Raw genomic sequence first — 24,356 nt, forward strand, 5'->3', positions numbered from 1 at the left:
AAATGTCACAGAGAAATGATATTTTTCAACCATTTTAAGACAACTTTTTTTTTTTATACTCACATTATGGTTTTAGTTTATCTCTTTGTCGCTTTGGTTTTTGTATTAATACCTATTTTTATTTGTAAATTTATGATTGACCTAAAAGTTGTCACATAAATGATTGTTCAAATAACACACTCAATGCTATGATTATTTAATTTTAACGCAAACATTGTTCACATAGCAGTCAAGCATGTTATGATGGTCCTCTAAGCCTGGTTGTGGCCTGAACGGTCTAACAAAGTTTGCTCTGCGATTGGATCAACTACACTGATCCACAGTCCTGCTAGGGTCAAGCTAAATGATTGGCCGTTATTTTTCTCATCCTGAGTTTCTTGTGTGCCGTATTCGGATTTTAAAATCTGAAATATTTCAACATGCTTTTTGGAGGTTTTTATGGGGTGTTTATGTCGTTAGAATTATATAATCAAATTGCATAGAACACGTGAGAAACTCATAAAATAGAAAAAGAAGTAGGCTAAATGTTTTGTCTTTGCAATAGGTCGACCCTAGCAGTCCAAATACGAACATATCAAAACCATGTGAAAGAAAAGTTTGTTTAAAGCTTCTCATAAACTTTGCAACATGTAAAAGTGTCCACTTGCCACTATCTTCGTTCTTAAATAATATAATTCAATTGTCATACGCAATTACGCACCAGTAGCATATCTTATAACACATGTTGTATTCTTCAACAAAAAAACATATATTATACCATTATCAACATGCTCATTGGCAAATTGTTCAAATGGTAGAGTACCAAATATTCACGTTTTGATGGCAAACACAATCTTCACTCAAAAGTCAACTTGCTTAACCGTAGGGATATTTGGTACTAGATATCAAGCTTCAAAGATCAATAATTATAACCATCATCCTAGATTCAATTCCAAAATCCAACATAACTTCTCTTTTTCACAACACAACCATGGATTTAGTGTTCAAAAACATGACCCCAAAAGAAAGATGCACATAAAATCTTGGTCAATTTTCTGCGCTAGAGAACCAAGTGAAGCACCCACTTTGATTGATCGTTTTCGTGATCATTGGTAACTCATTTCTCATTTCCTCCAAAAAAAAATTATATATAATTGACTTTTCTTGCCCCTTTTGATTTAATCTGATTTTGCAATTGATGAAGATTTAAAGAGTTATTTTTTTTGAACAATCAATGACAAAGAGTTGAAAAAAGACATTCTCTTGCAGGAATTCTTGGATCCTTGGAACAGTATTCGCCATACTTCTATCCTTTATTACTAGAGGGAAATGGGGACCTTTGCTACTACTCAAAGGTAATAATAGATCAATGTTTGTAACTAACATAATCACACTATCACTCTCTCACCAATTTACAATCGGGTGTTAACTATTAAGGATGTAGAGACAAATGATATTTGATCGATCAATCGATCCCATCAAATTATTTTCTTGATGATGGTTGAAAAATCAGTCTAAAGGCTTCTACCGATTTGAATCAATGGTTAATTCATCTACTTAGTGTTTATGATTGTTGATAATAGTTTTTGTTGATGTGTTGACGCTTTTTTGTTGTTTAGTGGTTGGCTTTTTTGTATGGCCCGTGGTGGTGATGGTGTTTTATGTTTCGAAAATGTTGTATATAACGAAAATAATTTCGTGAAAGATAGCGAACAAGTGTATTGTTTCTATAGCTGTTGTGGGCCTTTACAAGTTTACATCCACTCCACCCATTTTTTGTGCTCAAGAGCAAATCCAATGGCCATAGATGATTCACTTTATATTCATGATGTTATAATTCGCTTGAAATAACACCGCTCTTTCAGTTTTTATTATACTTTTTGTTTGTAATGTAGTTTTGTTTTCAAGAAACATCTTGTGTTTAAATTCAATTGTCAATATTTTCTTTTTAATTTCTCTTTGTCTTCAAAGAAAAGGTGTGATATGAAGCAATGACATGTATTTTAATTTGACATAAGTATAAAACTAACTAGATCGTCCACCCGTGCTGCCGCACGGGTCATATACATTTAAACACAAATAAATGCTATATATTATATTTACTTCAATGTACGACAATAGCCATATGATATTAATTGCAATTATCATATCCTTTAACCCTAATTATACATTTCGAAAAATTTCTTTATATTCAACATTTGACGTAGTAGTAATACAATCACCATATTCAACTGAGTTCCTTTACAAAGACCTGACGTAGTGTCCAAATTTCTCTACAGCACAGGTGCTCGCACAGTCCATGTAAAAAATCTTAAAAGAACTACAATTTTTAAATCAAAATTTCCTAATATGAACTTCAAAGGCATTTAGATCTTAACAAACCTTCAATTTTTGTTCCAACAAATTCAAAAAGAGATTTTATTCAATTTATTTTGTGGGTAATATGTATATTACAAAAAATATAATTTATAATAGAAAATATTTGGGTGACAAAGACAAAGCACTATGCACACTATATCCGGTCTACAAAAATCGTAACCCTCAATGCACATTTACAACATATCTTATAGAGTCATCCTAACTAAGTTTAATTTCACGACCCTTGCAAGGATTGAACCGAAGCATTTCTGCCAACAAAAAATAAATTGGCCAAATAATATCTAAGATTAGCACAGTTTGTATAATAGTAGGAGTGTGGGTAGCATAATAGTAGCCTGTAAAATAAGAAAATCAATGATTATTATCATTCACTATTATCTAACATGGGAAAAAAAAAACATGAACAACAATAAAAACATCAGTCAACGATATGCAGTTCATACAGTGTTGTCTACCTCTTTCGGATTGAACTCAACCGTGAATGTACGCCACTTTAACCGCATCATTTCAAGGGTCTCAGGGTCATCCTTCAGAGTTCCATACCAATCAAAGTTTGCTGAAAGTATAACAAAGTATATCAAGATTACACTTCGTGAAAAAAACAGGAAGATTTCGCTATAATAGTAGCATAATAATGTGAAAAAGAGGAAGGTTTTGCAATAATAACGGAACCTTATATGAAGGTCAGGTTACTACACAATTACATCAGGAAGAAGAAAGAAAAAAAGCTTGCTTACATATCCTTTACACATTTAGTAGCCATAAACAACTTAATCTCTAAATCACGGTAATCGTCACACTAACTTGAATTTCAAAAAAACTATTCTAAATACATGAGTAAATCGATAACAACCAACCTACAGGATGTAAACTCACATGCAAACAGTAAAACTATGCATCAAATAAATTCAAGAGGAGAGAATTGCAATTTTTAATAACATCCATCCTTAATCTCTAAATCGCGGTAATGGTTCCAAAGAAAACAACAAATAATATGAAGAAAAACCAAGTGTCATAGGATATGTCAGACGTACCAGTTATACTATGGATAGGTTTGGCCGTCTTCTGCTCGATTTCATACGTTCCTGGTGGATCTTCCATGTTTGGTCGACAGCAGGTGCAATGGATGAAAGAGAAAGACTTCAGCAGACCTTTTAAAACACCTGATATTTAATCTACGTATCTTAAAGAGAAAGAACATTAAAAAGATGATTGAAGAATCAATATTGAAAGAATGGTGGGGATGAGCTCTATCAACAGAGAGAAAAGGTATAGAAAAAAAAATATTGGAAAGTGAGGAGGATGAGGTAGTACATGTTTCAATGAAGAAAAAAGAAGCTGGTTTCCAAGATAAATAATATTGTGGAGGCGTGGAATGCAGTTGGTATCGTTGGAAAGAGAACATGAGCGGCTCATTTATAAAGGGTGTGAATAAATACTGAAAACTGAAAATAAAAACAGAGAGAACAGGTTTACCGGTGAGGCAGTGGTATGACAAAAGGGTTTCAATAGTTCGCCCAGACATGTTGAATGCAAAAGATAAAAAAGATGAAAAGAAGATGCAAGGGTGTGGTTTGATCAAGCAAAGTATGCAAGTATTTATAGGAAGAATTGTGAAGAGATACCAGTGTATACATTGGAAACGCTCAAAAAATATTAAAAGATGAGGAAGTTCAATGTATTCTAAAAGCATGATTAGAAGGAACCAAAATATTAAAAGCTGAGAAATGCAACCGTTCAATTAGTCAACAAAGAAGGCACTAAATGTTGCATGAAAATAGAGAATTTACATAACAATACCGAGGCTAATAGCTAATTTCGAAATTGACAAACATAAGAGTGAATGAGGGATAATTTGAATTTCAAATGGCACATATGATGGAGGCGGAAATATTATTAGGGCTAACATCTTAGCAATTAATGATGGATAATTAGAGGGAAAAAGCTAGGTTTAACAATTGCTTAACGTAATAAGCTTTAATAATAAGGGATTTATACATTTTTTTAGAGGAACTAATAGTCTTTTTTTTTTCATTAATGAATTATATTTGAAATTTTCAATTGAATTAAAATTTGGTGATACCTTGTACTAAAAAAAAGAGGTGATAAGAACCAAAAATTATGGATAATTTATTTAACAATCAATAGAAATTAATTACACACTAGTCAATTTATTGGTGGTACCGCTTTACTTATGCGATTAATAATTTCTTTGGTTGTTTAATAATCAACCACAGTTCTTCAAAAATAAATAGAATAATCTTACAAAATATTCATTCTTTGTGTGTAGAGAAAGTTGAAACAACAATAGAAAAAGCAGAACAAGTAGCAAACATTGTGGAAGAAGTGGCTGAGAGGGTGGACAAGATGGCAGAAAAAACTGCAAAGAATCTTCCCAAAGGAAAACGACGAGTTGTTGCTGAATTTGTTGAAAACGTAGCAGAAGATGTAGAGAAGATTGCCCAAAATGCAGAAGACGCATTAGAAAAGGTTTGAATCAATGCTTGGATGATACATACTACCAATTAGTTATTAGTTATTATTTTTTAAATTAAGAAACTACCAATTACTTTTAAGAAACATAATTTATACGTCCATAGGTTTTTAGGAATATTTTTACTATTTTTTAAATTGAATTATTTTTTTAAAGACATTCTTTACATCTTATTTTCTGCTTAGTTTGGCATATGTGATATGTCTTTGTCCATTGGTGGTCCACGTTTTGGATATAATATAAAACCCCGTGATATGCTTGTTCATTGGTTGTCCATATTTTGGGTAAATATTACGACCGTTTGAAAATCTATATAATATAAATTTACGACCTGTTTCATGGCCCTTTATGGAAATATTTTTTTTCAATTCTACTCTTGACATGTGTCATCATATTTCATTGTTTTCAATTTCATTCTACTAATGACATGTGGCACTCTAATGTTGTTCTATTCTCAAGCATTTGCATTATTGTCACTTTGTGTATTAATTTTTCTAATTAATATATGGAACCATGTGTATGAATTATGTTGTATTTTTTTTGGAAGACCAATTTTTTTTTTGACATTTTGGAAGACCAATTATATTGTATTATTATATTATTTGTATATACACTACCAAAAAAATATTATTTGTATAATCATGTAATGCAATGTTTTATTATCATATATTTTATAGTTGATATTAAGGAATGAAATTTTAACGAGGTTGTTTTATATAATATGATATTTTCAATTATAACATAAAAATATATGCAGAATAAATTGCATATATTTTTAACCTATTAAAAAGATTATCAGATTTGTAATTTATCACAAAATATAAAATGTAAGCCATATTTTTATCACAAAAAAAAAATGTAAGTCACATTTTTATAAAATGTAAATCACCCATAATAACTGTTGTTAAATCATAATAATCCCCGTGCCAAGTATAGTGACCCTGATCCACCTTTTTTTTTTTTAATGAATTCCGTTGAATTATTCAATATTTATTGTAGGAAGGAAAAAAAATGGATACTTTATTTTAGGACATAAAAAAATTGGAATTGGAGGTATTTAATTGGCATAATTCCATGAACGTATTTAAATTGGAATTGGAGGTATTTAAAATTGGAATTGGAGGTATTTGGTAAAAACGGATCCTTGCATAATTTTAGGGAAATAAAAGTCCTATAATAAATTATAGGCATAATTCCATGAACATATTTTTTTTTACCAAGAACGTATTGTTAATCCTTGCATAATTTTAGGGAAATAAAAGTCCTATAATAAATTATAGTATTAGGAAACAAAAACGGATGCCCAACAAAAACGCAAAAATGAATCGTAACTAAAAGAAAGAAAAGAAAAAGAAAAAAAAGCAAATCACAGGACCGCGTGTAATTAATTTGATGCCAAAATTAATTTGGTTATTTTACCAAATTACCCTGTGAAAAATACTATAAGTTAGACCTTTGACTTCACAATTTTTTCACATCACAATCTCGATTCTCTTTCTATCTGTTTTTTTTTCTATTGTTTTTCTTCTTCGCTCTTAACAATCCACATGTCACCGGAAATTGATTTCACCGATATTTCCCTTTCGAAAGAAAATTAGAACATCAGGGTTTAAGTCATTTGGATGTGGTTTGTGAGTGACATGAACAATAGTAAACTACCTTACTCATTGAAAATGGTTTTATGTGTCTAGATCTATTTTTCTATAGTAAATAGTTTATTTTATTATTTTATTTTTTTACATCAATCAAATATGACACCCGAATTTGTTCCCAATATCTCCCATTTGCATAAAGAATTTTGGAGTATATTGATCGAATTTTGTTGATTTGTTTAGTGATATTTTTATATATATATGTATATATGTGATCAAGGTTGTATATTTTGCTTATTTGTATAGTTTGCATTATTTAATACACATTAGTATAATTCAGTTATAGGTAAAAAAAAAATATAACAGAATTCCCATTCGAAGGAAATATTTCAGTTTTTATTTATTAAAAAAAAAGATAAACTTTGTGTATCAATTTAGTTGTTGGTAAAAAAAAAAACTGTGTAAAAAAATCTGCAAAAGGTTCATGGACAAAGCCGCATTAATTCTTTTTTTTTTTGACGTAGCAAAGCCGCATTAATTCAGTTATTTATTAAAAATTAGTTTGTATTGCATATTAACACATTTTAAAAAATTAGATCATTGAATTTATTTAAAAAATCTGATCAATAAATGAATTGATATGATGAAAATAAATCAACCAATCAAAATGAAGAATGACTCATTTATCTTAATAATCAACCAATCAAAACGAAGCTTGACGCATTTGTCTTCATTATCTACCAATCAAAATGAAGAACAAAATTTATACACAAATTTCTTAAGGCTACAACATTAGGGAGAGAATTGTAAAATACAAATGATATTTTCCCTATAAATAGATTATCCTTTTTTTCATTATTTTCATTGGTCTCTTCATACCATACTCTTAATCATCCCAATATCTATATCTCTCATCCTTTATTTTAATCGGGCTTTCATTTTTTTAGTTTCTAGCACTTTTCCTTTTGCCATTTTTGAGTTTTGTATATTTTTCTAAGTCACATGTCTCTGTTTTATTTTCTATATTTTTCAGCAATGATTATTTTATCTATTTTTTATATATTTTTGTTTAGTTGCATGAGAATATGCAGTTCAAGCATAAGATCAGGTTGAAACTCGAGAAATTGGTTAAGCTCGAAGAAAAAGTGGCAAATTGTCCTCACATTCTTTCGTTTGGCTTATACTCGCTCCGTTTTTAAATATAAGCAAATTTTATTTTTTTTAGGTTCATTCAATTAATGATGTATGTGGTTTATAATATGGACTACATACATCATTAATTGAATGAACCTAAAAATTAAAATTTGCTTATATTTAGAAACGAAGGGAGTAGATCTATATTTTTACTTCCAAATGGTGCATTGTTAGTACAGAAAAAGTGAATGAATAAGAAAAGAGATCATTTACTCATCTTTAACTTTTGTTGTACTTTTGACCATTTGCTGTGTTGTGTGACATTCATGGCCTTAGACTCTAAAACGAGACATGCATTCCGATTGAAAACTAAATGTAAAATCAGAATTTACAAATTTGTATTTTTGTTGTTGTCTATTTCATATTTCATCTGATTCATTTGTTTGTTTCCTATTTTATTGTCTGGATCTATATTTTGTTCTTTTAAACATGTTTGTTAGATTTGTTTATATATCATGTAAGAGTAGTAATATGTGTCCTCCTTATAAACATCAAATATTATTTTATATAATGTTATATATACATATTCTTATTACCTCCTCCTCCTCCTCCTCCTTCTTCTTCTTCTTAGCTACATATTTTTACTTTCAAAACAAAACAACACATTTAATATATAAAAACAAAAACAAAAAAAACTGCACATTTATATTCTTACATCGCTTTGTACATATAAAAAGAACTAAAAACAAAATTATTATTAAATAGGTATATTATTATTTGTGTAAGTAGCAAATGAGGTATTTATGAAAAATTGAAAACATCTCTTTTATATATAATAAATATAAATAAATAAATATTAACATATATAAATATAAATGATTAATAAGAAAAATAATTTCGCTCCATAGCAGTGATGTATAAATGACGAATAAATTGTTTTTGAATATATTTGATCAATTAGTCCATAAAAGAATTCATTGTAGTTTAGTATAACATAGTTTACGATATTAAATTCACAATGCAATTGTCTTCTACCATATTTATCATTTTTTTAGGGGATTATCGTTTCATTAAATCATTCTTGCGTATTCATCAAATATGTTTCCAATCTGGGTTCTCTTCCTTATGATTAATCAATTGGTATTAAAATCTTTTTAATTAATTTCCTTTTAGAATGATTTAAAAAAAACAAAGTTTTAAATCATTTAATGATTTTGATATCAACATTAAATAAATATTATTTTCTAGGAGTGTTACATACATGTTACATACACTCCTCAATTATTTATCTATATTTATTCTCAAATAGATGGTATCTCTTTCTCATCATGAACATAGGTATAAGAGGAAACTATTAAACACAAAATTACATATTTGTTCTCCCTCATGAATTTGATGTTCATCGCTAGAGATTGACACTTTTTTAGATGTTTGATATTGTAGGTCGGGATGTGAGCTACAATGACAAAGAAGTATGAGTTATTGCAAGACAAAATAGTATCAACGAGAACTTAAATGCGATGGAAAAGGAACCACAAGAGAAGTAGTAATGTTGAAATATGTTTTTTGTTTGACGAACCATGACAGCTTATTTCTCAAATATAATAAATGTTTGCTTTCACAATGATCCTCATACTGGCGCTTCTCGAGTAAATTAATAGCTTCAGATGCAAGAATCACACATTCGAAGATATTACGTTCACAAATGAAACCACGCTGCTCAACATAAATTATCCTCATAGTAATAGTGGCCAACCTGTCTGCAAGAATTTTAGTAATAACTTAGAACTGAAAATTAGCAAGAGCAATTGGGCGATAGTTCCCCATCACTCGTGGCCCTCACACTCTCGGAATAAGCACAATCATATTATTCAATTTTAACTTTTCCATAAACAAATTAGATATTTTAATGAAACTTTAAAATATCACTTTATGATTTTTTTTTTACAAAATTTTCGTGAATGATTATTAAACATTTAGAATGAAATCAAAATTCCTTAATAACACGATTCTCTTACCTTTTTCAACAAACAATATCAATTTGGATTGAAAATAGAACATCAAATTTGAAATTTGAATTAAAAAAAATTAAATAAAAAAAATCCATTCTTAATTGTGGAGATTTCAAATTCAATATGTTTTTTTGTGAGTTAATGGTAGTAATTAACCTGCTAATTAATAAAAATTTAATGATATTTGTTCTTTGAGACTAAATATTTTTCCAGCTCATACATTATATTCACCATAGCCAGGAACAACGAGTATAACTTATTTTTTCCACCAAGAACAAGATCAACACCTGTGACCATTGCCAATCGCTTCTCTATAATGTCAAAATGACTAAAAATTGTGTGCTTTGGGGTTTCAATTGAAAGAAAATTGTGTTTGCTAGAATTAATTGTGATGTAGGGCTTCACTAAATAAAAAAATGAAAAAAAATCAGAAGATAAATCCTGAATATGAGGTACATTTTCCTTCCAGGGAGAAATTGTTATTTGAAATAAATTTTTCTTTGGAGTTTCACTATGTGTTATCACTTGCTAGACCGAGACCACCATTTTTGGCTAAATCTAGAAAACTAAAACACGGTATAGTTGAACTATTGGATGAATCCCACGACTCAGTAAGTTTCACGGCTGAGATTTGACATAACAGAATTGGAAATCGATGGAAAGGATTGATGATGAAGGGGTTAGAAGAAGATTTGAGTTGGAGTGGTGAAGGTTTTAAAGTTCTAAGTTGGAGTATTAAGGTTTGAAAGATGAAGTTTGATTTGAACATGCAATTGTTTTTTAAATAATTGTTAATGAATAAAAAACCAGTTGAAAAAAATAAATGAAAAAGAAGGATTTGAAAGGGTTTTTTAAATAAATTTTAATCTCCTATTTTAAAAATAGTGAGATTGATAGTTGAATCGGTCATATTAGACGCATCATGCTTTTATTTTATTTTATTTTTGTGTTAACCCTCCAAGAATTTGAACGGGTTGGTTTGGGTTGGACTCAAGCTTAAACTGTTCGGATAAACTATGAATTGAGTTGGACCTAAGCTTAGCCAGGTTCAAGTAAACTATGATTCATTGATATATAAAGTTTTATCCCAATTGTGTTTCCAATACACTCAGACCCATAATTCTAAATTGATGACAAAATTATTATGCATCCACAAAACATGAGAAATTGACACTATGACTAGGAAGATGATTAATTTTATGTGCCCACAAGAGACTAATTGGATGGGTGAAAAGACAAAAGAATTAGATAGTTCTAGATTTAAGCATTGATACACCGGCAAAGTTAGATTGATATGTGGGGTAGGCATTATTTCGGATAAGGGATGGAAGAAGGTTATTGTGAATGTAAAAAGGATTTCAGATTGGAGAATAGGCCAAAAAATTGTAGTGGACAAGACATCCTAAATATTATTACTGCTCACACACTTCAGGTAGGGTTTGAAGAATATCTCAAAGTAAAGTTTTTGGTGGATTTAAAATACTTAATTCAGGATATACCACAAGGAGAAAATATTTTTCCTGGGAGGGGATCTAAATGGGCCGGGAGTGTTTCGAGAAGTTTTAAAGGCGTGCATGGAGGTATGGCCTTGGGGAGATTAATGCGCAAGGTAAATCAATACTATATTTTTTATCATATTTTTATCATACTATAGCTAATACGTGCTTAAGGAAAATAAAGGAGCATTTATCACATACAATAGTTCAGAAAGATTTGTTTGGTTATAGATGTAAGGGTTAATAGGAGAGATGGAAGATGAGAAGCAACAATTGGGCTTCCAGAATTAAGTGACGACATTTAAAGGGTGAAAAATAAAGTGTTTTCCAACAGAAGATTTTAGAGGAAGGATACACGAAGCTACATGGAAGCAAAAATGATATTTTGGACAAGATGACACGTGAGATAAGAAAAGTAGCCAAAGAGACACAAGGAGAATCAATAGGTTTTGGATCTAGGAGTAACAAATATTGGTGGAAAAAAAGTGTTCAAAGCAAAGTTAGAATCAAAAGGGAATGTCTTAAAGCGTGGTCTAGGTGTAAAAGTATATAAATTTGGGAAAATTATAAGAGAGCTAAAAAAACAAACCAAAAAGGCATTGAACAAAGCTAGAACGTAAGATTTTGATGGGTTATATCAATCCTTAGGTATCGAGGATGGAGAAAAATCAATATGTAGCCTTGCTAAGAGACGGGAAAGAAAGACAAGAGATTTGTATCAAGTGAAGTGTATTAAAGATGAAGAGGGTAAAATTATTGTTTAGGAAAAGGATATAAAGGATGAATGGAAGAAGTATTTCAACAACTTATTTAATGAAGGTTATGGGATATTACCAGACTCTAACATGATAGGCATTAGAGTGGAGGATTAAAACTATAACTACTATAATTCAAGAACACGAGTTACAAGAGACCTTGAAAAGGATGAGTAATGCCAAACTAATTGGGCCTGGAAAAGTACCTATTGAACTATAGAAAATCATTCTAGAAAGAGGCATTGTTGGTGGATCACTAAATTTTTTAACGAAATTATGAGTTCAAAGCGAATATCGGATGAGTGGAGAAAAATCATTTTAATTTTGATCAATAAGATTAAGAGGGATATACAAAATTGTGCAAATTATATTGGAATTAAACTTATTAGGATAAAAACACCGATTTGAAATAAAATATAGTTGTAAACTACATATATATATATATATATATATATATATATATATATATATATATATATATATATATATACACACACACACACACACACCTTTGTATTTGTAAAACCAAATATCCTAATACAATTGTATAATATATATTTTTACAATAACTACACAATTTACAACTAATACTTTTCGTGAAAAAACTTTATAATTTATACTAAACTTACTTTAAATTTATTCTAACTTATATGTTAAATGACTTAAATATTCACTGACTTTGTGTGAGATGTACTTTTTTGAGTAAATTAATTTTCAATTCAATTTAAAATAAAAAAATTAATGTAAAATTTAATAAGTATGTTAATTCCCCGTGCTTGGCACGGGTATCCCGATTTGAATAATAACCTTGGTGACCCGCTTTTTTTCCAAGAAAGGGGAATACTCGCACCAACGCTTGATTCAGTTGAGCATGTTAACGAATATATGATGTCACTGATTCCAGGTGAAGAGAAAGAGTATTTAAGCTCTGTTTCTGTGTGTCGATCGGGTGAAAATTTTGATGTCCAGAGCGAGTGGTAAATTCATATACAAGGGTCGGGTGCAATGATCATGAGGCCGAGGTGTACACTAGGTTGCCTTAATCAAAGACCAAACCCAGCAAAGTACCACGAAAAACCGTGGTGCTGCCTACACGAGAGTACCCCTGTCTCACAACCTAATGCCCACAAAGATCCTCTAAAAAATCGCAGCTGCACAGCCGCAAAGCTGCACTACAACATGCTGAAATACCTGCAACTAAAAAACAGAAAAGCCAAGCGGACGCAATAGCAATTATGCACACACAAAAGCCTCCCAGCCAGCGGCTACATCATGTAATAGCAGCGCAGAACTGACACTAACACACCCACAAATAATGCAAACAACATAAGGTTAATGCATGACCTACTATCAACGCCACAAAACTTTTCTTTAATTGATTAATTTTTCACGTTATCTAGATTAGTGAGCATTCATGACATCTTTTTGTAGCAGTTTCTATATCTATTTATTTTTGCGTTAATTAGATAATGGCTTGGGAAATCCTTTACAAATAAGCTTATTTTTTTAGTTTGAGTTAAGTTTAAAGAAGCTTTTTTCGATTAAGAATTGAGTCGTAACTTTAATATCATTTTTTCCGTTGCATTGCATATATTCTCTTACTATCATTTTTAGTTTTTATGACAAAGACAGAAGTGAAAATAGACATGTTTCAAGACATAATGATATATTTTTTTTTAAGGCCAGAACATGTTGCAATTGTCATTGATGAGAATTAGAACAAATGGCGTGTCATTATGCAACTTTAAAAGGAAAAGCTGCACTTAAAATGCATTAAGAGGTAACATAAAACTTCAAAGTAAAAACATGTCTCCACTGAGATATGCTTTGTTAGTGTTGTCTCCACTGCACTTCTCTTTGCGTACTCCTTTGTTGTTGTTTTTGAAGCAACACAAGTCAAATACTGCTTGGAATTCTGGGATGACGAGTTTAGCATCAGGGTGCAAATGACATGGACGAGGCAATTATAGTAAAGAACAAACCAAGAGTTACTAACTCTACGATACCATTCAGCATTTTCTACATTTTTTAAGCTGATATGTTTAAATATAAAGAATTCTCATATAAAGCTAATATTTTATCTTTCTCTTCAACGTGCACACATATGCATGCAAAGGTGTTAATATTAATTTCGGGACTTTACATTTAATATGCAGATCTGCGTATCAGTGACGATGACTTGAAGAAGCTGTGTTTGATTGAAATTGAAATGCTGCTTCAGGAAAACGGACGGTCTCTTATTGACTTCAAATCTATGCCCAGGCCAAATGCAGCAGACATGCCAACTTTCACAAACAAGCTTATCGTTGATGAGCTAAATGACAACAAAGATGAACTGGATAAGACACACGCTGATGTTGACTGATGAACAAAGATGTGTGCAAGACAAGATCATGGAGTCCGTTGGTTCTGACGACGGTGGTTTCTTTTTCTTATATGGTTACAGTGGTACTGGAAAAACCTTTATATGGAAAACATTGTCAGATGCTGTTAGATCGAAGGGGTTAATTGTATTGAATGTTGCATCCAGCGGTATAACGGCTTTTCTATTACCAGGTGGAAGAACCGCGCACTCGACGTTGACAGTCGCTATTGAGATTAATGAGACATCATCGCTTACGATGGAAAAGGATAGTCCTAGGGCCGACCTGGCGTGCGCTGCAAAGTTGATAATTTGGGATGAGACTCCAATGATGCACCGATGGTGCTTTGAGGCAGTTGACCGATCAATGTGTGATGTCCAAGAATGATCCCCTAAACGAGTTTAGACCTTTTGGTGGAATGACAATAGTTTTAGGTGGTGATTTCAGGCAGATATTGTCTGTTGTCCGAAAAGGAACGAGGCAGGATATTGTTGATGCCTCAATCAATTCATCAAAGATATGGGCTTATTGTAATTTGTTGAGGCTTACTGTTAATATGAGATTGGGTGCATCTTTGGTACCTGCAGAGCAGGAAGAAATTCCTAATTTTGGCAAGTGGATACTCTCAACTGGAGACGACAATGACGCTTCGGATGAGAGTGGTGAAATGAAGGTAGAAATTCCTGAATATTTGCTCATATCGGACACAACAAATCCGTTGATGTCAATTATAAACTTTGTGTATCCTGATTTGAATGATAACATTGGTGACCAGCTATTTTTCCAAGAAAGAGGAATACTTGCACCAACGCTTGATTCAGTTGAGCATGTTAACGAATATATGATGTCGCTGATTCCAAGTGAAGAGAAAGAGTATTTAAGCTCTGATTCTGTTTGTCGATCGTGTGAAAATTATGATGTCCAAAGCGAGTATTTCACAACAGAATTTCTTAATGGTATTAAGAGCTCTGGAATTCCAAATCACCGGTTGAAACTAAGGGTGGGATGTCCGGCTATGCTGATGAGAAACATCGATCGGGCCAATGGACTGTGTAATGGTACGAGGCTGACAGTTACACATCTAGGGAAGAGCACGGTAGTTGCTACTGTAATTACAGGAGAAAGGGCAGGTACCAGGGTATTCATTCCCAAGATGAATCTTATTCCGAGTGATCCAGAACTACCCTTCAAATTCAGACGCATGCAATTTTCATTGACGCTTTGTTTTGCGATGACAATAAATAAAAGTCAGGGTCAATCTTTATCTCGAGTGGGAGTTTATCTTCCTAAGCCCGTGTTCACGCATGGACAACTCTATGTCGTTGTCTCTCGAGTTACTTCTACAAAAGGTTTGAAGCTGCTCATCTTGGATGAAGATAATAATGTTTGCAAGGAAACCAAAAATGTTGTGTATCGTGAAGTTTTTCAAAAAGTATGATCATTGGCTATGTTTTAGAATTGTTGTTGCTATAATTTAAAAAACTAAAGTTACGTATTGTTTGGAAGTCATTTTTCTTTTTTAATTTCTTTGTAAGGCGTATTGGTAGACATGACAACAAACCCCGCCCCCGCAAGACCCGGCCGCCCCGCCCTGAATTTAACGGGGAAAAGCGATTTAACCGGGTGCGGGTACGGGTGTGGGGGAAATTTGGAGTTTTAGTACGGGGGCGGGTGCGGGGTATGCTTACTCCCGCCCCGCACCCACCCTCGCCCCGCACCCGTTTTTTAAAACTTTCTTTCTTAAATTTTATAATCTTATTTCCAAAAGTACCAACCTATTTTAATATAATATTACTCTTTAGAAACATATTTATTATAATTATTTTGCTCTTTTAAAAAAATTTATTAGATAAATAATTATTAATATAATTATTGTGTTTTTATTGCTATGAAAAAATGAAAAAATATGCATTTTTTAAATATTTTATAAAAAATAAAGTTTTCGCGGGTAGGGGTGGGGGCGGAGCCGGGAGTTGAGGGCGGGGTTGGGTGTTCAATTTTTACCCCTGATATGGTTTGGGGACGGAGGCGGGGGCGGGTACGGGTGCATGGAAGCAGGGGCGGGGACGGGGATTCTCAAACCTCCCCCGGTCCGCCCCATTGCCATGTCTACGTATTGGTCATTACAGGACATGCAATTTCTATATAAGCAGATCCTCCTGTCATTGACTTTCAATTGATGCACTTTTCAGGTATAACAGTACGCAAAACTTTTTTTTACATCATTGTTACCCCAAAATACAAATTTACATTAGACCATTGGTTTTGTAAAAAATAAAAACAAATAACAATCTACGTTTCTGTAGCCCAAACTATATTTAGACACACCCATAAAAAATTTAATGTTTGCATTCACATGCTATGGATATACATCTGACACTGACTATTATATAAAAAAAAATATAATCTTTTTAGTTTTTATGATTAATAAAATATATTATGTCAACAAATAATAATATACAGTACGTCGGCGTATTTTTGCATAAATATTACATATGCTAAGTTTAACAATGAGTACATCTTATACTACAAATAATTAGTATAAGTATAAATCCAAATACTTTAATTGTTATGTGCAATGTTTAGATATTTCAAAATATATACAAAATTAACAACATTAAGATGATATTTTTTTCCATATCAAATTTAAATTATAACCACATTTATAATTTTAAGATAACATAATATAAAATCTATACATTTGATCAAAAAAGTTTTTTATTTCCCGTGCTTGGCACGGGTCACTATACTAGTTAGGTGTAATTACAACGTTTCAAGTGTAATCACATTCTCAATACATTTTTAAGGGATAATTGTGAACGCTTATTTTTTATAAATATTAAAACAAAAATCAAATGTTAATACATTTTTAAGAGATAATTGCAAAACACTTATTCTTTGATAACCATTGATGGATTATTTCGGTTTAGGATTAGCTAAGGTTGCGTCAGGAAAAGAAAATGATTGGTGTGCTATAACATTTTTAAGAATATGGGGTTATGGTAATATGTAGTTTGGTTAGAAGGTAACTCGTGTGAATGTACTAGCTAGTTTTATTATAGTGATGAGTTATTTTGTTTGACTTGCAGGTGGAAAATATGGAAAAGGAGTTGGAATCATTCATGCAATCTTTCACTCATCATCATGAAAAACTTATCTCCCCTACAGAATCTAAAGATAAAAAATAGAGAAAGAAACCACTTTCCAGACCATATGACATTCTTGTTCCAAGAACAAACAATACGAAATTTCAACATATATTTAGATTCATTTTGAAATTGTCTCTATAACATTGTTCGGTGATAGTCGTTGACAATTTCTTTTTGTTTTTATTTCTTACATTTTATGGATAATGTTGGCAACTCTCATAAGAGCATTGTTATAGACTAAAATCCAAAAATAGAAATTTTATTTTGAAAATATAAATCAAACACTTCCAAAAGTAATAAATATATGGTTCTCAGTACAAAATTTATCTTGTTTGATTCTTTAAACAATGATCTAGGGTTTATTGTGAGGGTCATTCCATATGACACAAAGGAATTCTTCTTCTTCTTGGTAGCATTAATCATGTGTTGCACTATGATGTAGTTGAGATTGAGAGGCAACTTTTTGAAGAGATGGTAGATGAGGCATAAATCAATATCAATCACATTCTCAAAACTTCCAGACTTGATAAGTAGAAAATGGAGGCAAAGCTTGTGTAGAATTTTTATACGATCATTAAGATTTGAGGACTTACAAATCTCTTTCAGGTTTTTAAGAAGATAAGAGATCAAATCATCCTTGTCAACATGCGAGAATGCCAAGCATTATCAAAATACTATTCTTCTATATGAGGGCTTTTTTAGGATTTTTCTGAGGGTTCTTGTTCTAATCTCCATTATTACACGTCTGAGAGTTGAAGTAAGTGTGGTTATTTCCTCATTAACCTCAACATTCCCATATAATGCTCTAATTAAGACAAGGTAGAATTCTTCTTTGATTTGCATCACATGAGTCCAACTCTTGTGGTCTGTGAGTTCATTGATTTTCCAGCCAACACTTAGCAAACTTTCAAAATCATATACCTTTTCGCTAGCAATAGCCATGATTTCCTAGTTCTTCATGACTTTTGCTTCTTTTTTAACCTTTTAGGCTTATTTCTCGGAGTTAGAGGTTCAAAAGATTTTAGTTTGATTTTTGGTGGTGATGGTTTGACAACTTCTTTCTTATCATCAGAATCTAATCAAATATTGATATAGGATCACCCTTTGGTGCCTTTTAATGATTCGAATCAATCTTCATCCTGAGATCAATGATTCGAATCAGAGTTCTAATGATTCAAATCAATCTTCATAGCAACCCAAAACTCAAATCTGCACTATTGATTCAAATTATTAAAAGTATGATTCAAATCAAACGTGTATTTTCAATTTGAGGCAAACTTGTTCCTATCTTAATCACCTATAAATACTAGCCTCCTGTCATTTTTTCCTTCATTTAATCAAATTACAGAAACGCTCTCAAGTCTTCTCTCTCTCTCTCTCTCTCTCTCTCTCTCTCTCTCTCTCTCTCTCTCTCTCTCTCTACAAATTTCTTCAAATATTTGAGATCTAGATTGATTGGATGGTATAAGATAATTGTAAGTTTGGTTTCATTCAAGGATCTAAAGAAAAATGATGTACTTTTCACCTCAAAAGGGAATTGTAGAGGTTGTGTCTCAAACAACAGGGGTTCAAGGGGATCGAAGGAAGGCAATATCAAAGAGGATTTATTGGATAAGAAGATTAAATGAGTTTTAGAGAAGTTGCTCATGGTTTAAGGTACATTTCGTAATGTTTTCACATCAAGTCATGTAATTATAGTTTTTCCCTAAACCAAGCAATCCAGGTGTTTTCTCAGTATTCTATTGAAAAATCATGTAATTCGGCAAAACAAGACACCTCATGAAGAATTGGGAAGATATAAAATGAAGATTCAAGAGGCCTTTGAAGATATTACAAGTTGGAGAAATTCTATCCCAAGAAAAATTTGAAGAAAGAAAGCACTCAAAAAGATGAAAAATAGTGTTGAAAAATATTGTTTTCAGCACCCACGCACGTAGCCTTTGGCGCGAGGCGCGAGCGAGGTTGAGAAAAAAATAATAATGTTTTGCTGTTTTTTCTCTGTGGGTTTGGGGAAAAAGCCTAGTTTTTCAACTCAAACCCAACTGAAAACTTTCCTATAAATACAGGAGTTCTCGTTCACAATTATTCATTTATAACTTGACGGTTTAAGAGGAAGGCAAACACTATAAGAGCATTAACAAATGAGTCTCTCATTAACCTTTGTTCGTAGAGTAAGTTTTATTTGTTTTGTAATTTGTCTTTAGTTATCATTAATAACTAAACACCTATCGATTAGGATTCTAAGATGAACCTCTATTATATTTGTTGGATCAAATTAGTTTAAGTCTTTTATTTAGTTATGTTTAGAGATTTACTCAATTTTTATGTGCAAAGAGCTTAATGCTTTCATGAATTCTAGAGAGTGTGACATACCTAGTTACTTTGACTAAACACAGAAGTAGGCTACATAAGTTATTCTGGTCTACTTTCTGAACGTTGCATATAAACTTATTATTTCTCCCTCAGTAAGATAGTGTTAGGCTTATCCCTTTAATCTTCTAAGGACAAGTTATGGTATGTGGTAAAATTCTAAGATTCTTAGGTAAAAGTGCTTCCTTTATATGTCAATTTAGGAATTTATCCCGTATAGCACATATGACCTTTGAAAATTGCTGTTGACACATTCCATATGGCTGGGACACACATGTAAAATACCCTTTTACCCCCTCGGCAGTTAACTACCGAGGAAATCCTCGGCAGTTAACTGCAGCCGGATTTCAAATTCCTCGGCAGTTAACTGCCGAGGATTTCTGAACATAATCAACACGAAACAGAAGCAGTTTCCAGTTCTTTCTTTGTCTTCAAACACATCCAAAACCACCCGAAGTGCCCTTCAATTTCGATTTTTGAGCAAACTCAAGTGCATCATCTCCATTTAATCACAAGTAAGTATCTTGACTAATTTTTAATCATAATGTTAGTTTGTGTAGGTTTTTTTTTTTTTAAAAAAATTGGTAGTTTGCATGTGGTTAGGGTTGATGTTGGAATTGATATTTAGATGATTGCATGTACTTTATAATTGAATGTAGGTGTTGTGAATGTTGTTTGAATGAGTTTTAAGTACAATATGGTTTTGAATGATGTCAAATTAACACAATTTGAGTTTGTTTGAAACTTTGCACACAAAATGTTTGAAAAAATGCCCAAATGAGAATTGTATTGATTTTTTAGTTAGTTATGTACTTAGAGATAAATGTAGTTGATGGAAATGATGTTTAGGTTATGTTTAAGTCGAATGTGGTTTTAGAATGTGATGTCAATGGTTTTTAGAATGTGATGTCAATGGTTAGAATGTGGTTTTAGAATGTTATGTACTTAGAGATAAATGTATTGATTTTAATGAAGTTTATTTGTTAAATTTTTGTGTAGATATGTCTAATCAAGAGCCACCGATTGATCCATCTAAAATGATTGGTGGTAGGCGTGCGATGACTCAAAGCCACCGGAAGGAGAGGCAAAGGGGGCACATCCCAAAGAGGGGAAGAGGTCGGAGGGCGGATGGTTCAGGGACTTCTCAGGCGCATCCTGAACAGTCACAGGTGGTTGACCCGACCCAGGAGGTGGAGTACCTGAACTATCAGGATCACCATGATGTGACTGATGGTGGGTACGATGAGCAGTATATGCCAGAGCCGCCACATATGCCAGGGGAGCCAGACGAGGATGACATTGCTATGGCGGCTGCCCCGGAGGTGTTGTCTACGGACGCTCCCTTTCCTGGAGGACCGCAGGACATATCTTTGCTTCACTCTTATGCCAATCATGTGGCATTGCCGCTTTGGTATAATAAGGATGACGTAAGTATTTTTTTTTTTTAAATGTTCTTTCTTTATGTTTAATTACGTGTTTTTTATATGTGTTTTTTTATATGTGTTTTTTTATATGGATGACGTAAGTAAAAACAATTATGTGTTCTTTCTTTTAGTTAACTTTTATATATGTTTTTTTTAATTCCTTTCTTTATGTTTAATTATTTTCTTTATTTTTCCTTTCTTGATTTAAATTGTTTTATTTATATGTTTAGATTATATGTTTTATTGATATGTTTTATTTATATGTTTTATTTATATGTTTTATTTATATGTGATTTTCTTTAAATTGTTTTATTTATATGTTTTCTTTATATATTTTATTTATATGTTTTCTTTATATGTGATTTTCTTTATATGTTTTCTTTATTTTTATTTTAGCATTTGTTAAGTTTAATATTTATTAGTTAAATGTTTACATTGTTTAAACTATGTTTATTTTTCTATTTTTTCAGTGCCGCAAGAAGCGTTTTGTAAAACCAATTAATCATGGCCCCAAGATTTTGAGTCTCGGACGTCCGAACCCCAATCAGAGATGGTTTTGGGATCCGCTTATGCAGAGTGGCTTACATGATTTGGTATACTTGGGCTACGCCACTGTGCCTCGCGCTTTGCTGATGACTCTATGCGAGAGGTGGCATTTCGAGACCAGCACTTTTCACATGCCTATGGGGGAGATGACTGTGACTTTGGATGATGTCGCATGTCTTATGCATGTCCCGATTGAAGGGCGGATGTTGGGCCAGCGGAAGAAGATGCTGAGACATGAGGGAGATGCACTACTGATGACTCACTTGGGTGCGTCGAGGACGCAGGCAGAGAAAATCTGCAATACTGAGTATGGTGGATACATTAGTTATCCAAAGCTGAGGGAGTTTTATACGACGCACCTTAGTAGAGCAACCTTTTGGCGGATACACAGGATCCAGAGGAGCTGGAGGAGTTGGAGAGGGTTAGGACTTATTGTGTGAAGTCCTACCTTCTATACTTGGTTGGATGCTTGTTGTTTGGGGATAGAAGCAACAAACGCATCCAGTTGATCTATTTGACGGCTATGGCGGACGGCTACGCGGGGATGCGTGCTTATTCATGGGGAGGGATGGCACTTGCATACCTGTACGATGAGTTAGCTCAGGCCTGTTTGCCCGGAGACAGGCAGCTTGGGGGAAGCGTGACACTGCTCACTGTAAGTAAAAATTAAATTTAAATTTAATTTTTTTTGTTAACTATTATTATTTTGTTATATTTTGTTATATTTTTTTGTTAATTGTAAATTTTATTTTTTTAGTTAACTTTAATTTATTTATATGTGATTTGTATGGTTTATGCAGGCATGGTTTTTGTCGCACTTCCCTAAGTTTTACACTGTTGATCCAAACCCGGACTCCATTGAAAATTTACCGGTTGCGGCGAGGTGGACTCTTCAGAAGGGTCATGGAGAGGGGGCCACATATCGGTCATTGCTTGATCGCATTACGTTTGATGACGTATGCTGGAGGCCGTACGAAGGGCACAGGGAGTTCCAGCCTTTCGAGGAGGTATTTTGGTATTCTGGCTGGATCATGTGCGGCGATCGTAGGGTGTACCGTCACCTGCCGGAGAGGGTATTGAGGCAGTACGGATACGTCCAGTCCGTACCCAGTCTAAAAAAAAAAATTAACGTAAAATATAGCAAAATTATTCAAATTATATTTACTCTTAAAATAAATCATATAGTCTTACTAAAATAAAATTAAAAATATAAAACACCAAATTAAAAAATAACCCTAAAATTTTTAAATTATAACATAATCATCATGCAAACATTTTAACAAAATTAATCAACTAACATCTAATCTAAAAATGATTTATAACATGTAAATCTAATTAAAAACTAAAATAAAAAATTAATTTAAAACACCAAATTAAAATATAACCAATAAACTTTAAACTATAACATAAACATCATACAAACATCATACAAACATTTTACTCTAAAAATGAATTATACTATGTAAATCTACTCAAAAACTAAAATAAAATAAATCTACTCAAAAACTAAAAAATAAAAACATTTATAACAACTAAAATTTAAGTTAATAGCATTATAATTACTTACTTGTGATTTTGTTGAATAAATTTGGTTGGATTTGGTTGGGTTTTTTAGAGAGATTTGTGAGAGAGATTTGAGAAAAAAAATTTGAAGATGTGATGAATAATGGAGATGAGAGAGCTTCTGCCAGACTTGTAGCAGAAAACTTCGGCAGTTAACTACCGAGGAATTCCTCGGCAGTTAACTGCAGCCGGATTTTTAATTCCTCGGCAGTTAACTGCCGAGGGGGCAAAATCGTATTTTACATGTGTGTCTCAGCTTTCTCTAATGTGTCAACAGCAATTTTCATGACCTTTAGGTTGATTGAGGAGAAACTTGACATCTGAAGGGACGTTAGATCCCACCAAAATAATCACTTGAATAAAAACTTAACCACTTTAGTGTAGAGAAGTGTAAAAGCTGTGGGACCCATTGCTTTTAGGCTCTGTTTGGATAACTTAAAACTAACGGAGCGGAATGGAATGGAACGGAATGGAACGGAGCGGAACGGAATAAAGATTCAATTCCATTGTTTGGATATTTTACGACGGAATGGAACTCATCTTCCATTCCATTGTTTGTAAAGTGGACGGAACGGAATGAGTTATAACTTTTTTATTCCAATATTACCCTTTATTTTTTATAAAAAAAACAACAATGAAGTATTGAATCTACAAAGGCTAGAATAAGCTGCAGAATTCTCCATGAATCTACTAGCTATCCAAAAATCAAAACTATCATAATAAAAAACAAAACCAACATTACAACTATCCAAAAGTTACAACTATCAATGAATAAAATAAAACCATCATGACATTAATTGAACGAGCTGCAAACAGCAAAGCAGAGGCGAACAGTGCATAGTTGCAGAAGATGATAGGAACACAATATGAAAGGGTGAAGAGGAAAAAACAAAAAAAACGGAATTAATGGCGTAAATGAAATTAGGGAATGAAAGTATGGAATTGATCCTCGTCATGATATGGACATAACCTGCACTTTTGCTATGATGTTTAGTTTCATTGACAGAGCTTAGCGTGATGCAGAATATGGAAGAATGAAACATAGGGATATAATGGTATTTATAATAGTTAAAAAATAAAATAAAAGGGATTCCATCCCA

General features: G+C 32.3%; 1 protein-coding gene, 1 long non-coding RNA gene and 1 pseudogene across 3 annotated transcripts; 2 read left to right on the plus strand and 1 right to left on the minus strand.

Moving 5' to 3' along the window:
- The first annotated feature begins 568 nt into the window (after positions 1-568).
- On the plus strand, positions 569-19,216 carry LOC146922751 (uncharacterized). Its single transcript, XM_085715540.1, has 4 exons — positions 569-1,091; positions 1,249-1,334; positions 4,649-4,848; positions 17,294-19,216. The coding sequence occupies exons 1-4, from the start codon at positions 820-822 to the stop codon at positions 17,390-17,392; spliced, it is 657 nt and encodes a 218-aa protein (XP_085571666.1). The 5' UTR covers positions 569-819; the 3' UTR covers positions 17,393-19,216.
- Positions 2,512-3,740, minus strand: LOC146922752 (uncharacterized). The gene is made up of 3 exons (XR_015010867.1): positions 3,393-3,740; positions 2,814-2,914; positions 2,512-2,693 (listed from the first exon to the last, which is right to left on the minus strand). It is a non-coding gene; the product is annotated as an uncharacterized LOC146922752 (long non-coding RNA).
- Positions 19,217-20,673: 1,457 nt separating the features above from the next.
- Positions 20,674-23,479, plus strand: LOC146922753 (protein MAINTENANCE OF MERISTEMS-like; annotated as a pseudogene). The gene is made up of 3 exons (XR_015010868.1): positions 20,674-21,150; positions 21,618-22,348; positions 22,494-23,479. The product of XR_015010868.1 is annotated as a protein MAINTENANCE OF MERISTEMS-like (transcript).
- Positions 23,480-24,356: the final 877 nt, after the last annotated feature.

The sequence above is a fragment of the Medicago sativa genome, chromosome 5 (assembly GCF_051527215.1).
Source record: "Medicago sativa cultivar Bolivia chromosome 5, Bolivia_mono, whole genome shotgun sequence".
NCBI classification, from domain to species: Eukaryota; Viridiplantae; Streptophyta; class Magnoliopsida; order Fabales; family Fabaceae; genus Medicago; species Medicago sativa.